This window comes from Hyperoodon ampullatus (assembly GCF_949752795.1).
Source record: "Hyperoodon ampullatus genome assembly, chromosome: X".
Lineage (NCBI taxonomy): Eukaryota > Metazoa > Chordata > Mammalia > Artiodactyla > Ziphiidae > Hyperoodon > Hyperoodon ampullatus.
In genome coordinates, this window is record NC_136913.1 from 112508974 (window position 1) to 112527158 (window position 18185).

The 18185-nt window shown below is 35.7% G+C and overlaps 1 protein-coding gene across 1 annotated transcript in view; it reads right to left on the bottom strand.

Annotated features, from left to right (window-relative positions):
* The window catches only part of ZNF280C (zinc finger protein 280C), a gene marked incomplete at both ends in the record, with an annotated part of 50512 nt that overhangs the window by 11383 nt on the left and 20944 nt on the right, over positions 1-18185 (bottom strand). Inside the window, 7 exon segments of the mRNA XM_079727902.1 lie at positions 3639-3770; positions 9448-9594; positions 10350-10450; positions 11139-11296; positions 15713-15927; positions 17737-17846; positions 17996-18166. Coding sequence (XP_079584028.1) covers positions 3639-3770; positions 9448-9594; positions 10350-10450; positions 11139-11296; positions 15713-15927; positions 17737-17846; positions 17996-18166 — 1034 coding nt within the window.

The window sequence follows — 18185 nt, forward strand, 5'->3', positions numbered from 1 at the left end:
CTCATACTAAATACAAAAATTAACTCAAAATGTATCAAAGACCAGACTGTAAGAGCTAAAACTATAAAACTCTTAGAAGAAAACATAGGAGTAAATCCTCATGACCTTGGGTTAGGCAATGATTTCTTAAATATGATACTGAAAGCACAAGCAACCAAAGAAAGAATAAATGGACTTGGTAAAAATTAAAACTTTTGTGCTTCGAAGGACACTATTAAGAAAGTTAAAAGATAACCACAGAATGAGAGAAAATATCTGCAAATCATATCTCTAATAAGGGACTTGTATACAGAATATATAAAGAACTCTTACAACTCAATTAAAAGACAAATAACCCAATTAACAAATGGGCAAACGATCTGAATAGACATTTCTTCAAAGAAGATATACACATGAAATAAGCCCATGAAAAGATGCTCAACATCATTAGTCATTAAGGAAATGCAAATCAAAACTCCAGTAATGTATCACCTCAGACCAACTAAATGACTATAATGAAAAAGACAGGTAGCAGCACGTGTTGACAGGATGTGGAGAAACTGCAGCCCTCATATATTGCTGGTGGGAATGTACAGTGGTGCAGTAGCTTTGGAAAACAGTTTGGCAGTTCTTCAAAATGTTAAACATAAGAGTTATAATATAATCCTAGGTGTTCCACTCCTAGCAATTCCACTCAAGAGAAATGTACACACAAAAACTGGTACATGAATTTTCATGAGAGCATTATTCATTACAGCCAAAAAGTGGAAACAACCCAAATGCTCATCAACTTATGAGTGAATAAATAAAATATGGTATATCCATACAATGGAATAATATTCAGCCATAAAAAGAATAAAGTACTGATACACAAGTACTAATACAGCCTTAAAAAGGAAGAACAAAGTACTGATACAAGCTACAATATGGATGAACCTCATAAACATTATGCTAAGTGAAAGAAACCAGTCATAAAAGACCACATATTGTATGATTCCATTTGTATGAAATGTCCAGAATAGGAAAACCCACAGGGATGGAAAACAGATTAAAGTTTGCCTGTTGCTGGTGGAAAGGAAATTGGGAGTGACTACTAATGGATATGGGGTCTCTTTAGGGGGTGATAAAATGTTCTAAAATAGATTGTAGTGATGTTTTCACAACTCTGTGAATATGCTAAAAACCACTGAATTGTATACTTTAAATGGGTGAATCATATGGTATATGAATTACATGTCAATAAAGCTGTTACCAAAAAAAATCACTGCAATACAAAAAGTTAAACATCAGAGTATAAACTACAATCAGGTAAGTCTCGCACTTATTCTAAATGGTCATACCAATTAAATGAAATTTACCTCAGTATTTATTTACTATTGTAATACTAGTTTTGTACTGACAGCATTTATATGTTAACAGAGATAGTAATGGGTCAGAAGAGCACATTCCATGGCTATTTTATGCTCTGATATAACTAAATACCTTTGGCAAATATAGAGGTCAAAATTTAAATCTCAAATTCTGAAATAACTCTGGAAAGGCATGCATTAATCTTTGGTAACTATAAGACAGATCTCCAGAATCACTGTTAACACCTGAAACTTATATAATATTGTACATCAACTATACCTCAATTAAAAACAATAATGCACCCCCCCAAAAAACCCAGACCTCCAGTAAATGTGACCTTCTCTCTCTGGGGGTTCTTTGGGCAAAGGTTACTGTGGAGGTTACATCAATTCATCATACAGCATGGAGAATTTAATAATATTCAGAATTTTCATAGAGGGAACTAATATAAAATTTCTCATTTAATATGCAGAAAAAGAAATGTTTGATTATACCCATTGGTTGATAATGAAAAACAGTCACCTATATAGTTGGTATCATACAAAAAGCACTGAACTAAGAGTCAAAAGACCTGAGGTTAAATTTCAGTACTACCTCTTCCTAGCCATGTGACCTCGAGTAAGTAACTTATCCTCTCTAAGCCTCATCTGTAATATGGGAATAATACCTGCCTTCTCTACCTCACTGGTTTGCTACAGGGATTAAATAATAGAATGTATGAAAAAGCACATGGAAAGCTTAATTCTGAAGTGCTAACAAGACATTTAGTATCATTTATTAATAATAATTATATTATAGTATACTAATTATTACTATTATTATTAATAAGGGAAGATACAGAGAGGATTGCACTGCTTATGTTAGTATTCTGCATGTCTTGTTCCAGCATGGAATGAATGGACTACAGGGAAGGATACTGGATAGCTTCTCTCCCTCTAGAGCTTCAGAGCATTTTTTATATTATTTTAATGAACTCAAATAGCAGACATAATCACATCAAAGTTTAGTACTCAAACATAAGTACTAAATGTTTGGGAATTATTTCACTTTGGATTGTGCATCCCTCTACTGGAGCAAATAGTCAAAAGCTGACTTTACATAAAAGAAGTCAAAGAAGACAGATGTACGTAAGGCAGAGGGAAAATGAAATTTGTAGTCAGATGTGTGTTTGCTCACTTAACAGTGCAATGCTCATTAAGAGAATTTGCTTCTCGAAGAGGTGACTCAGTAATACCAACTTCAACAAACTACGGCATTCAAGGCATTATGACAGATGTTGGAGACACAAAGATAAACATGATTCCTCACCAGCTGAAGCAGACATGTACACTGCCAACTGGAAAAGCTCAAAAACAGACTATAGAATATTTTTTTTAAGTTAAGTACTTTTTAAAATTAATTAATTTTTTTTTTTTTTTTTTTGCCGCGTTGGGTCTTTGCTGCTGTGCGGGCTTTCTCTAGTTGTGGCGAGCGGGGGCTACTCTTCATTGCGGTGCATGGGCTTCTCATTGCAGTGGCTTCTCTTGTTGTGGAGCACGGGCTCTTAGGTGTGTGGGCTTCAGTAATTGTGGCTCCTGGGCTCTAGAGCGTGGGGTCAGTAGCTGTGGCGCATAGGCTTAGCTGCTCCGCGGCATGTGGGATCTTCCTGGACCAGGGCTTGAACCCGTGTCCGCTGCATTGGCAGGCGGATTCTTAACCACTGTGCCACCAGAGAAGTCCCCAGACTATAGAATATTGAAACAATACAATGATTCAGTCTACAGTTAATATAGTTGCACTCACTGCAAAGGAATATGCCCCAATATAGCACATTTCAATCACCTCAAAAAACAATGGATAGGGCTTCCCTGGTGGCGCAGTGGTTGAGAATCTATCTGCCTGCCAATGCAGGGGACACGGGTTTGAGCCCTGGTCCGGGAAGATACCACATGCCGCGGAGCAACTGGGCCCGTGAGCCACAGCTACTGAGCCTGCGCGTCTGGAGCCTGTGCTCCACAACAAGAGAGGCCGCGACAGTGAGAGGCCCACGCACCGCGATGTAGAGTGGCCCCCACTCGCTGCAACTAGAGAAAGCCCTCGCACAGAAATGAAGACCCAACACAGCCAAATAAATAAATAAATTAATTAATTAAAAAAAAAAACAATGGATAAAAAATTTTCTTTCCAAGCATAAGAATGATAAAACCTACAATTAAAATTTTAATGACAACCAGAAGTCAATTTTTAATATTATATTGAATAAATAAAAACAGGCAGGGATTTATTTCTATTATCATACAATGTTAAAATACAACATATTTAAAACTCACTTGTGTACCAGGAGGCAATCCTTGTAGCTCCTTAGGCTTTATAAATGTCCGATGCTGGGTCCTGTGATCCAGTTTCTCTTTGTAGGTCAAAAATTGTAGTCTGCATTTTGTACAACGATGAACTCCTTTATTCTGTTTACAATAAATATTAGAAATAATATTAGAAAATAATTTCTACCACCACAAATCCCGAGACCTGAAATTGCTCTTAATTCTAATAGCTAAAGAATTTTAAAACCAGAATTTTACCACATCCTATCATAAGTAATTCCAAAATATTTCATTTTTTACAAGTATTTCTTGCATTAGTATTTGAGTTTCAAAAGTATTTATCATACAGGCAATCAATATGATAATTATATCAATTAGATTACAATGGGACAAGTCCTATACTACTTGTAGTGTGAGTTTATTTAATTATTAATTTGAAGTATAAACTATTCAAACATACGATACCATGAAAATGAGCTGTATTATACTTTTATTCTTGGAAAGATCAAATAATTTTTGTTATTTCCATTTGTTTCACAAGTTGGTAACATAAATTGAACTTTCTAAAACCAAACAAATTTAACCAGACACTCCCAAGAAAGTTATGTTATAGAAATGGTTGTATATGTCAGTGTTTGTCCAACAGAACTTTAAATAGTGATGATAATGTGCTATACTGCACTGTCTGATGTGGTATCCACTGCCACATGTGGTTATTGAGTGCTTGAAATGTGGCAAGTGCAACAGAGAAATCGATTTTAAAATTTCATTTAATTTTAATTTTAAATTAATTTAAATTTAAATAGACGCATGTGGCTAGTGACTGATATTGGATGGCATGGTTACAGAAGCATAAATCAGAACAACTGATCTGAATTTACTATTTGAGAACCCCTTGACTATGTTCCTTCTGAAACCTGGTCATATTATTATTTTACCAATAGGAAACAGGACCGAAGAGAGATGTAAGGCACTTGCTCATAGCTAGTTAGTGTTCTTTCTACTACATATTAGCAACTGCAGTTTTTTTGTATATGCTGTCATCAATTAAAACATGTATTGTACATTCATCTGTAAATTTGGAACAACGTACAAATATAAAAATGTTTTCTCTAAAGCTGTATCTCCACAGGTTCATCACTATTTGCATTTAAAACACAAATAAACATTTAGGAAAAATCAAATGAGGTAACATACATTAAAGTACCTAGCCATTACTGGTGCACAGTAGGCATTTGATAAATTAAAATTCCTTACAAAGTTCAAAGCAACAGGTAAATATAATGTGCTTGTATTACTATTTTAGTTTCATCTTAAGAAGTATGGTTAATTGGATCATATCGTAGGTACAGCCAACATAAACAGATTCACCTATATGTACTCAAGAGAGGGGAAGAGGGGGAAAAAAAAACTCAGTCAAGAAGCTGATAGCAAGGTAACATGACAGAAAGTTCCCCAGATATAGGTCCCAGAAATCTCTTCTCTACCTGTACCTATATCTCATCCAGTTCCATGACTTTAAATAGTATTCATCCAACTGCCTACTCAACATCACTACTTGATATCTAACACGCACTTCAAATCAACATGGACAAAATTAAACTCTAGATTTTCCCCCATCCACCCTTAAAAAAATCTATTCCTCCCCTAGTCTTCCCAATATCTCAATATATGGGAACATCATTCTTGCAGCTGCTCAGGACCAAAGAACTTGGTCACTCTTAACTCTTTCTCTCACACCCCACTGATAAAACCTTTCAGCTCTACCTTCAAAAGCATAATCTTTCCGCTTGTCATCACCTCCGACCACTGCCACCAGATGAGTCCAAGACACTCACCCGCACTCTCACAATAGCCTCCTACTTTCTTGTTTCCACCCTTTCCTCCTAACAGTCTATTCTCTCCATAGCAGCCAGAATAATCTCTCACATGCCTAAACACTCCAATGGCTTCCCGTAACACTCCAAAATCCTGACTCTGGCTTAGAAGGCCATATACTATCTTCCCCGCATTCTATTGCTACAACCTCATTTCCTACTACTCTTCCTCCCACTTGTTTACCATGCTCCAGCCACACTGGCCTCCTTGTTGCTTCTTGAACATCTAGATACATGCTCACCCTGCCTACTTACTGTTCCCTCTGCCTGGAACATTCGCTCCCAGATAGCCACATGGCTTAATCCCTTATTTCCTCTGGAGAGACTTATTTGACCACCCCGCATAAAAAAAACAGAAGCTACTCTTTCACCTCCTAAGCCCTGGCGTCCCCTATCCTCATATATTTCCTCCCTATGGTACTTATTCCCAGCTGCCATACAGATACATTCAGACATAATACATATTCTCATTCTCTCTCCCCCCTGCCACCATAATGCAAATTCCAGAGGGCACAAACTTTGTTTTGCTCACTTCTGTAAAACAGCCCCTGGCATATATTAAACAGTAAATAAATATCTGTTTAATAACCAGTAAGGCAGGCAGCAAGAGACTGACAGAGAGTGCACATGAGAAGCAAGAACAATTAAACTAGTTCAAAATGTCTGCCATTCCATTCAATGAGCATTTGCCCAGAGCCCTGAGATGGGGACATTAACCTACTATTCCCTTAGATGGACTCAAGTCTTTCATCTCTCTCTTATGCATGTATACCTGTGATGTGCTGAGAATAATACAGTATGTTTTTTAAATAACATGATGTTCAACCAAAAAAATGGTGACCTATTCCAAGGATAGAGAAAAAAATTGTGTTGAACTTTTTGACAAGGATACTATATCTTTTGGGTGATTTGAGGGATTTCAAGGCTAATTCTGACTCTCTGTAATATCTGCCTTTAGACCTAATGTCAGTGAAAAATGACTCTGTGGTAAAAGCTTGGGCCCTAGGTCAATTTTTGGCTCTGCCAACTATTAGAGAATGTGACACTGGGCAAGGTAACTTACTTTCTATAAAGTTTGTTTCCTTATCTATGAAATGGAAATGATCGCATACCTGCTTTGCAGAGTGGTTGTAAGGATCAGACAAGATAATGCAAGTAAAAGCACTGGTGGCTGTCGTACAGCAAGTGATTAGTATATGTTAACTGCTTGTTATTACTATAAAGATCTAATGAGGCTATTTAACACATCTGAAATCCTTCATCCTTTCTTAAAAGTTGTACAAACTATACTGTTAGCTCTGAAATCACTCAATACATAATAATCTATTCTTGTAAGGAAAAGGTTACAACCAAAGTCTTTTTTAAAAAGAATAAAATGAGCCACAGACTCAACAATTCTTATGGTCTAAAATTGCCCTAATATCATCTCAATTACGAGCTTATAATCTTGCTCAGCTATGTTTTTTGAGTCTTTTGTGAACAATTACATACAAACTGAGAGTCTTTCCTCTATTGATTGCTGACTGCCTACCTCTTAAGTACTCCAAACTTACAAAAAAATTGGGCACCCATGGTGTGTCAGTAGTCCCAAGACTACTCTCCAGTTTGATGATTCAATAGAAGGACTTATAGGGCTTAAAAGCTGTTACACTCACAGCCATGATTTATTACAGTGACAGGATACAGAACAGGATTAATAAAGGAAAAAAGTGCACTGGGTGAAGTCTGGAGGATACTGGCACCAGTTTCCAAGTGCCCTCTCCCAGTGGAGGTGCATAGGACATGCTCATCAATCCCTCAGCAACTAACGGCAGCAACAGGTATGAAGTTTTTTGGTTTTGTTTTGTTTTGTGTTGTTTTATTTTGTTTTCCAGGGAAGCTCTATTTGAGTCTAAGAGCCCAGGTTTTTCATGGGGTTCAGTCACCAAATCTTCAGACTCCAGAAGAAAAGCAGGCATTCACCATAATCATATTTTTGCACAAGATCTAGAAAAGCTGGTACCACATGGCTCAAGGTTCCAGGAGTGTAAAACACTCATCAATTAATAACAAAGGCTCAGTTTTCAGAATTAGCCAAGGGCTAGTTATGCAAGTGGACTCTTCTGAAAATGTGCATATTTGAGCAACTCAGACCTGCTGGGTTAACGCTTTCCTATATATGTGGCAAGTTAAGACATACAACTCACGGTATGAAGAGTGACTACAGATCAGGTTAAACCATTTAGGAGACACAGTCCACGTAGCAAGCCCATCTGTCTCTTTCTTACCTTTCTAAGCATCTATTACTCCCTCCACATCTATACCTCACTCTGGAGCTTAGTAAAGCACAAGAGAAAAGAATTACGTTAAAAGCTTCATAATAAAATAGAGCTACTGCTTTATATCTCGTTCTTTCTTTCAAAATCAAAGGTCAAAAGATGAAATAGAGAGCACCAAGATCAGTGTTTCAAAAACTCTATTCCTCAAGAAATGTTAATATGTATTGTGCAAATAAAGGATTCAATGGTCAAATAAATTTTGGAAACAACATGTACAATATCACTTGCTTGGAGATTTATGATCTTTTAAGCATTTTTTAGCATGTTAAAAGCTCTGAAAAATCCTATTAAAAATAAACAAAAAACTATTCATTTTGTAAGGGCAGCCATTTACTGAATTTCTTTTTCCAGGAACAATTTTAGAGTAGAACATCTATTTGACATCTGATGGAACATGGGGGAAACTCTAGAATAGAAAGATTTTGCCAGAGTTTAACAGTGAGGTGACATACCAGGATAAAAAAATAAGCATGTTGCCATAACACAGGTGATCTTGAATGCATTTGGATATTCTATGATTTTTTCCAATTAACAACTATAAGTTGATTTCATGATTATCTAATGACTGGAACTGAAAGCAATGTTAGCACAAGTGCTGAATAAAATGGCCATGATAACGCATTCAATAATAAGGAAATATAATAAGCTGATCAGTGAGGAGGCAAAACCTGATTACATAATCAGATTCAGTAAATTCATTGACTTCTGATTTTGGCAAATGTATGACTGCTCTTTCAAGCACTCAAGAATAGGCTCACTGTTTTATCAAGTTTTCAGCCCAAAGAAAGGATGATCTAATTGTGTCAGGAAAAGAACCAGCAAGCATAAAATGAAAATTCAAGGGAAAGGTGCAAGCACTAGTACTGATATTCCAGAAATTACAAAAGCAGAACTGGTAAAAGTCATCTAAGAAACAAGTTACAACCTAAACACTGTTCTCTGGCATAGTTCACGTATCTAGAAATGTGTCATTGCTGTTTCCTTTGTCATTGGCTGCTACAAGAGACCATCCTGGATCACTGATGACAACCACATGTCTTCTCATAATAAAAAGTGGGCTAGGGAATTCCCTGGAGGACCAGTGGTTAGGACTCTGCACTTCCACTGCAGGGGCCCCTGGTTTGATCCCTGGTCAGGGAACTGGGATCCACAAGCAGTGGGGCAAAAAAAAAAAAAAAAAAAAAAAAAAAGGACTAGAAAGTGGAGATAAAGTTTGAAGAGAAAGAGGAAAACAGAAGATTGTGAATCCTCAATCTTATCTTCCTTAGTTCAAACTTATCATTTTCCCTGCTCTTTAAAATCATTCCCATTCTCACCACTCTTAAACCCTTGAAATGTCCAATGTAAATATTCCACTCATCTTTCCTCTTCCCCTCCACACTAGGCTCCTATTGGTACCTACCTTTCAGAATTTTCACTATCCATGAGCCTCATCATCACCAGGAAGCAGACAAGGAAAAGAAGTGGAAGTTTCACAAGTATTTCAGCATTAATTATAAATTAATGGTGTCATTTGGAACAACTTTGCTTTCCTTCTAGAACAAATCTAACCAATGTTCTAAGTTTATATATATAACCTTTTCACTAAGACAAAATGAACAAATACAAATTGCTAAATCCCACCTGATGCTTCATGTAATGATGCATGTAGGGGGCTGCCGTTTTACTAACTTTGAGGCAAAATGGACACAGCAAGTTCTTAGTATTTTCATGGGATGCTCTAAAATGAGTTTCTACATCAGAAAATGTTGATGATCTAAACTGGCAAACCTAGAAATATAAAGAAGATTTAATTTAACTTGAAAATTTATAACCAATATGCAATTATATCAAAGTAGCAACAATAAGTCATTTGTTTATCGAGTAACATGATGTACTACTAATTCAGCTCTGCTGCCTATACAACCAAGGATCCTGATACTGCAAGTAATACAGATAATTTCTGAAGCAGAAAAGTTGTCTTTCAAAGTTTAGGGATATATTCCTAAACATCAGTAGATTCCCTTCTTTTCAGATCTACTATCCCCCATCCCCATCCTGACTTGAATTTTCAAAGTCTGACACCTCTTGACCTATAAAGTTTTTCCTGTTACATCAAATGAGGATTCTCTTCTTTGGATTTTAAATAGCATCCAGGCTGTAACAGAAGCAATTTATCTTTATCTTGCTATCTTACTGGGAACCACTTGAAATTCTGGAAAAATACTGGCCCCAAAGCCTTTAGTTGAGTTCCCCGTAACTAACAGTATTTCCTATTTCTCTAACACGTCTATATCCTTTCCTACAGTGTAAGAAAGTCAATATGTTTGTCTTTCTGCAGCAGGGCTTTTTGTCTAGTAGAGGGGTCAGCAAACTATGGCCCACAGGTCAAATCCAACCCACCACCCACACATACATGAGTTAAACCAAGAGTTTCAACTACTGAAGAGGGTCTTCATTTTTATTTTAAAAAAATCAAAAGAACAATACTATTTCACAGCATGTGAAAATTAAACACCTAAATACACAATAAAATGTGTGTGTACCTGGCAAACATATGGCATTTCACCGGGTTTATGAGTGGCTTTCATATGTTCTAAAAGAAAATGTTCTGTTTCAAATGATAATTCACAGATTTTACAAACAGCTGAAATGGAAAAAAAAACATTACATCATTTTAAGGATTATAAATCAAAGATTCAGTTTGCACATCCATAACAACAAGCAACAACAAGTAATAATAATAATAATAATAGTGGTGATGGTGGTTCCAACAATTCTACTGTGGTTAACTTTGTAACGCTGTTCTAAGGACTTTACTTAGTATTAGCTTGTTTCATTCTCATACCATCACTGAGAGCTGTACTGTTAATTTTTATCCCCATTTTTCAGATGAGGAACCTGAGGCACAGAAAGATTAATTAACTTGACTGACATCTCACAGCTGTATTAAGAGGCAGAGCTGGGATTTGAATCCAAGCTAACTCCATACTCTGTGATTTTAACTATCACTGCAGTTACTTTTCTTATTAGAGTGTAAATGAAGACCATTAATTTTATATTTGCAAACCAGGGAATCTGAGTTTTATAATTTACTTCCTACATACAATGCATAAGTTATGCCAACAAAGTTTCAATTTACAAGAGGGACTTCAATTTTAGTAAGTAATTTTATTGAAGAGTTTATACAAGTTAAAATATGCTTTCAACTTTGCCCCCAAATTACAAAATCTATTTCTTAATTCTTATTTTTCCATCAGAATTCTTAAGGATTCCTCATAGGTTAGATAATCAAAATCATTAATGTTCAGGATTTTAATAAAATTGTGACTTACTAGAAAACTCATAGAAAGTGTGTGTCTTCTCAACGTGACACTGCAGCTGGAATGGTGTGGGATACGGACGGTAGCAGTGCTGGCAGGTGGGGTAGGTTTCCAAGCTCTCAGTGTTCTGCTTCTCAAGTTCCAAATGATGTTTCACGTGGTTCATAAACCTATAAATGATTGTTAACAGGTGCAAATATTCAAATTTATAACCAAAGACAAATCTCACAAATAAGTATCTGAACCTAAATGTTAAAAATGCAGTTGTATTACTCAAAATAACACCTCCAAAGCCATACAGTCCTCTGGAAAAGTGTGCAATTCAAATGATCACTTTCATTAAGTGCATCAGCGAACATTCTTCTTTGCATCTTTGTTTTAAAATAATCCATTAATATAGTTAATACGAAATACTGCTAATTTGCTTCCTCACCATTATTTCAGATTAAAATTTTTTTGTAAAGAAAAACAGCAGGCTTCTTTTCCATACATGAAATACTATTTACATTTTAAAATAAAATACTTAAAGGAAACTCTACCACCAAGAGCAGCTACAGAATCATGAGAGAAATCTTTTGACGGCCTTGCGATATACAATAGCTTTCAGCTGCTTAAAAGACAAATTGTTAGTATTTTTATTTGTTTCTTGGTTTCTACATGCAATAGCAATTTTAATACCTATAATTACAAGAATCTTTTGTTTTATTTAATGATACAGGTTTACTGTTAGCACAAACAGTTCATTTTAACTCGCAGACTGTGCCCTTTGTAGCACAGCCCATTTTTCAGTTCTACATTCTGCTATGTCAGATTCCCTAAAAGGCTTCTTATGAGAAGAACTATGACCTCTAATGGCAGAGAGTACAATATAAACAGGCATATCTATTTCAAACGGCTTACTGAAATGTTTTACTGAATTTCAAAGTAAAGTTATTTAATCAAAATTACAATCTCAAGTCTGGGTCAAGTATTAATAGCTAGTCACTATGAGTCCCTAAAGGAAATAATCTTGAAATGAAGTAATAATGTCAGCAACCTAGGCAGCAATTATTACAGAGGTTTTAACATTTATCTCTTCACACCTCCAAAACACCACTTCTCTTTAAGAGCTGCTTATGGTACACTTTGAAATATCTTTTTCCCTCCTTTCATTTTTACATCATCTCTATTAAAATCTATTTAAAAATCCCAGTCTTGCCTAAATATTTACATATAAAGGTCATGAGCCATTAACCTTTCAGCTCACAACTTTAGTAAAATTTATTTGTATAAAATAATCTGTTAACTACCTCTCAGTTATTACCCTGCCCCCATCAGCAGCTCACACTTCTTAAACCAGTAGATGGAGATGTGGAAAAAAGGAAACCCCTCACAAGGCTATTCTCAGAATAAAATAACCCTAACTGGTTTTGGTGACACTCGATGTAGGGAAAAATATACTACAATATGTTGTCAGGGCTGAGAGGAGAAATCTTGAGCTATTAGGGTCTGCCATCCCTTAAAACCATCAGTTTTCCACCCTAATTTTTACCATTAAGGTAAAATGTTATTTAACACATATAACATCTTCGGTTATCCAGTGTTTACTGTCCCGATTTCATTTACTAAATAGTATATGTCAAAATGCCACAAAATTCCTAGGTATTACAAAACATGGTTAGTTCAAAATTTCTAGATATTCTGATAATCTAGAAATCTGTAGCCAGTCTTTTGAAATGAAAACAAAAAAACAAAGAAAATTTCATGTTTAATATTAAATGGGCTAATCTTAAAGAAAAGCCAAAAAGCTAATGCTGGAAGAACTTCTAATATCATATACATAATAGTTAAGTATAACAAGGAACTTAACTAGTGAACCATTTTTCTATGCATTTTACGAAGTTTACCAACATTATTTTCTGATTTTTTTTTTTTGGCTGCATTGGGTCTTCGCTGCTGTGCGCGGGCTTTCTCTAGTTGTGGTGAGCAGGGGCTACTCCTTGTTGTGGTGCGCGGGCCCCTCACTGTGGGCTCTAGGCACGCGGGCCTCAGCAGCGCGGCACATGGGCTCAGCAGTTGTGGCTTGCGGGCTCCAGAGCGCAGGCTCAGCAGTTGTGGCGCATGGGCCCAGCTGCTCTGTGGCATGTGGGATCCTCCTGGACCAGGGCTCGAACCCATGTCCCCTACGTTGGCAGGCGGATTCCCACCACTGTGCCACCAGGGAAGTCCCTTTTCTGATGTATTTTACTATAAGAATGATAATATGGAATGAGGTCTCAGAGTTGGGATTTTTTTTGGCATTATTTTATTTTTATTGAGATATAACTGATACATAACACTGTACAAGTTTAAGGTATGTATCGATTTGATAATTTATACATTGCAATATGATTACCACAGTAGCATAAACTAACACCTTTATCACATCAGATAATTATCATTTCTTTTTTTATGGTAGGAATCATTAAGATTTAGTCTCTTAGCAACTTTGAAGTTTATAACACAGCATTGTTGTCTATAACCATTATGCTGTGCATTAGATCTCCAGGACTTATTTATCTATAAAAAGTGGCAAGTTTGTACCCCTAAATAACATATCCCCAATTCCCCCATCCCTGGTAACTATTGTTCTACTCTGTTTTTATGAGTCACTGAGTTGTTTTTTTGTGTGTTCTTTTTTTGTTTCTTGCAGTACGCGGGCCTCTCACTGTTGTGGCCTCTCCCGTTGCAGAGCACAGGCTCCGGATGCGCAGGCTCAATGGCCATGGCTCACGGGCCCAGCCGCTCCGCGGCATGTGGTATCCTCCCGGACCGGGGCATGAACCTGTGTCCCCTGCATCGGCAGGCGGACTCTCAACCACTGCGCCACCAGGGAAGCCCTGAGTCACAGAGTTGTATCGTAACATTGTTTCAGTGTTATATCGCAAATAACAATTTCTCTTCTGTTAAGCTACTGGGACCATTAGCAATTGATGGCTGGTAGGGCTTGATAAAAGGAGGTAATGAAGTGTGAAAACTCATATGAATAATATAAGTGAAAGGTCTTTGAAAACTATAAAACGCTACCATAAATGTAGCATTCACAATTGTTTTAGGCTTATATTACAGTGTATTTCAGTGTTTTTCTATGTACTTCATTTTGGACCCAAGAATTCACCAGAAAAAATAAATGCTGAGCTTAGAAACGACCTACCTATAGAATATTTAAGAATGCTACTTATAAATGATGGTTTTCAAGGGTAAATATTTTTAAAAGTTTATAAGCGTGTATGTGTCACAATATAGGTACAGACATAGATATACATATATGTATCTCACCTAAGGGAAGTGCATTGATGTCTGCAGTTTACTCTGAAAAGTATAAAAAACTCAGATGGGTCTGTGGATAAATAGATATGTAGTAATGCAAGTAGGGTAAAATATTAATGGTAGAATTGAGGTGGTAAATATATAGAGATGTTCACTGTAAAATTTTCTCAACTTTGCTATTTGAAATTTTTTATAATAAAATATTGGAAAAACAATGTCAGGCTATATAGCCAATTAAAAAATACCAATCAATATATCTCATTACTTTGTTCTTGTTATATTTCACTTAGGATGATAGATATGTAATATGCCATATAACTCAAAGACTGCAAAGTATAAGTTCCTAAAATTTGAAGCATACATGTATAACTCCTCAGAATTCCATTGAGAATTAAATCTCTACTTTGAAAATGTGTTAAATTATAAAATCAAAGCAGACATGTTGCATAGAACTGGTACTTCTGGGCTTCCCTGGTGGCACAGTGGTTAAGAATCTGCCTGCCAATCAATGCAGGGGACACGGGTTCGCGTCCTGGTCTAGGAAGATCCCACATGCCATGGAGCAAGTAGGCCCGTGTGCCCCAACTACTGAGCCGGCGCTCTAGAGCCTGCGAGCCACAACTACTGAGCCCATGTGCCACAACCACTGAAGCCCGCGCGCCTAGAGCCAGTGCTCTGCAACAAGAGAAGCCACCGCAATGAGAAGCCCACGCACCGCAACAAAGAGTAGACCCCGCTCGCCGCAACTAGAGAAAGCCCGCATGCAGCAAAAAAAACCCAACACAGCCAAAAATAAATAATAAATTTAAAAAAAAGAACTGGTACTTCTCTAAAGATTAAAAAAAATCACTTTTTCTGTAAGGAAAATGTACTAAAATTATAAATACGAATTGTAAAAGAGAACATTAAATAAGACAAACATGGAGGAGGTAAAATTGGATAAAGTGGTTCTTCTTGTGACAGGAAAAATAAGATTCAGAAGCAGTTAAAAAATAAAAATATCTCATGGAAATTCCTAGTTCAATGATAAATACAGAGAAAAGAATGATTTTCCCCTAGCTTAAAATAAATTTTGTCCTTTCTTAAGCTATCTGAAAGAAATACAACTAAAGTGGATCCAAGTGTCAAACTCCTAAAAATACAAGAAAAGATAAAAGCTTTTCAACATGAAAATCTGCCTTTTATTCTTAGTAGAAAGTTAAAATTGCTTATCTGGGATGGCACAGAAAAAGAAATACAGTATTTACATCTGTAGCATCCCAATTTTCCAATAGAAATAGAAATAAGTATTTACATACCTAACATTATTTTTAAGAACTTTCAAGCAACTGAAGCATTTATATGTTGTATAAGTCTTCTCTTCCACATCAACAGCTCCTTCATGTCTTCCATAGTAAAAGTCACTAACTAACATAATCAATTTTCCATTCTCTGCATCATTTTTATCTTCAATACAGGAAAGTTGTACTTTAAGCATTTCCAAAAATTCATTTACCATGTCTGGACAACAACGCTGAAAGAGAATATATAAGCCTTATTTATATTTCTTTTAAAAATTAGACACCAAAAAATGATTCTGTGTTTATAACTAGGGCCAGCTCATGTGGAAAGACAGTCTCACATAGTTTTAATCACAAACAATAAATTAAAGCTACATTTTAGAAAAAGTCTGTCACTTTCTCCAGGTGCAGAAGTATATATAACATGCTATGATTTGTATATATTAATAGATGGAAAATAAGAACATTCATGTGTGCCTGTATATGCAGAAAGAAAATCAAAGAGGATACAAAACAAGTTAATAAAGAATGATTCCTTTGTGAGTTGTATTGAAAACTAGGCAAACAGGAGTCAGGGTGAGATTTTTTCACTGTATTCCTTCTTATACTTTTTGAATCATGTGACTATAATTACCCCCAAATAAAATAAACTAAAGATAACTAACAAACTCATTCCTTTCTTTTCTCTATCTATGATGCAAAACATAAAAACATCACTTGATTGTGTATCTCTACACAATATTACATAAATAGGAAACCTGAAAGCACTGTAGAAGTTACTTCTTACTTTTAAAACGAAAGCCCAAAGTCCAGTTAACAGAAGTCACACTCAGGGAGATGGAAATAGTGATAGATCAAATACAGTTTTGCCCAAGAATAAAGAGACTGTAATTGGAATTCCAGGATGCTCCTTTTCTTTCTACATTTTTTTGTAAAATGCTGAATTTCAATGAAAAAATTGCCAATCTTTGAAATAGTGAGCAATAACTTTTACTAAATAGTTTTCTTTACCTTGCATTCTTCTCATCCCTTCTTTCCTGCATATATTCTACACGACCTTTTTTCTTGCCTCCTTCCCCCCTTCCTGCCATTTATACTGGGCATACAAAAAGAATACGGACTATCTTTCCAAAGACACAAAGGACACTGTAGTATCTACTAAAATATTTTAAAATATTTTCATTAGTACTGTGAAAATTACCTAAAACCTAATTTCAAGAGCTTCTTCCACCAATATAAATCTAGAATTAATTTATAACAACTACACATACTATATTCTGGATTGAGTTAAAACTATCATTTCATATGAAATGCTCCACCATTAGGAGTTTATGTCTAAGTGCTAAAAATTAAAATGCAAGGCTAAGATTTTCATTGAGTAATGTGAGATACATATATCACCATGGACAAAAAATAACGTAAAAAAAAGGAATTAAGTTACATGAAAGATTAAGCACCTAATAAAATGCCTGCTTTATAAGAAGTTTGAAGAATGGCATGACCTAGTCAATAAAATATTCTGATTAATATATTATTTCATTAAAAATTAAAATATAATATGTAGTGTTTGTAAATTTAGTTTTAATAATTTAATGATTGGGGGGCTTCCCTGGTGGCGCAGTGGTTAAGAGTCTGCCTGCCGATGCAGGGAACACGGGTTCATGCCCGGGTCTGGGAAGATCCCACATGCCACGGAGCGGCTGGGCCCGTGAGCCATGGCCACTGAGCCTGCGCGTCCAGAGCCTGTGCTCCACAACGGGAGAGGCCACAACAGTGAGAGACCCACATACCACAAAAATAAATAAATAAATAAATAAATAAAATAATTTAATGATTGGGAAGGATTTTTAAATCTCTTATCAAGTTAATCATTATGAGTATCAATTTTTACTTAAGTTATATGAAAACACCAATGAGAAGATTTCTTATCTAAACATCTGGATAAACTAGCATTTACTATATATCAATCCTTAATATTTTAATATTAATATTTTCAGAGATTTGTGAATATTTTTAAAAATCAAATTTTGAAGAAGTTTTACCTTCATGTGATATTTCAAAGGATCCAAAAGATTGAACTGAACATTGCACTTTGGACAAGATCTTAGTAAAGGTGCTGCAGTTCTATAGAGACTTGGTGAGGTATTTGTACCTAAAATAAATTAAGGAGTTTCATGAGTCAAATTCTCCTTTTTTAACCTTAAACCCAACCAGTAATAACAGTTTTAAACTTCATCACAATTTCTGAAATTTATGTATAAATAATACAATTTCTTTTTTATACGCCAGATTCATATTTACCTTTTGATATCAAGATATGGGAGGATGTCACTGAAGGAGAGTGCTTTAAAGACAATGAAGCACAAGGATTTCTGTCAGAAACTCTTTCGCTGGTCTTTGGCTTTTTTGGATTAACACTGATTACTTTAGAAATAGAAGAACATTCTATTATACGCGGAGTTTCATCTAGACCTACAATGATTAAAATAGT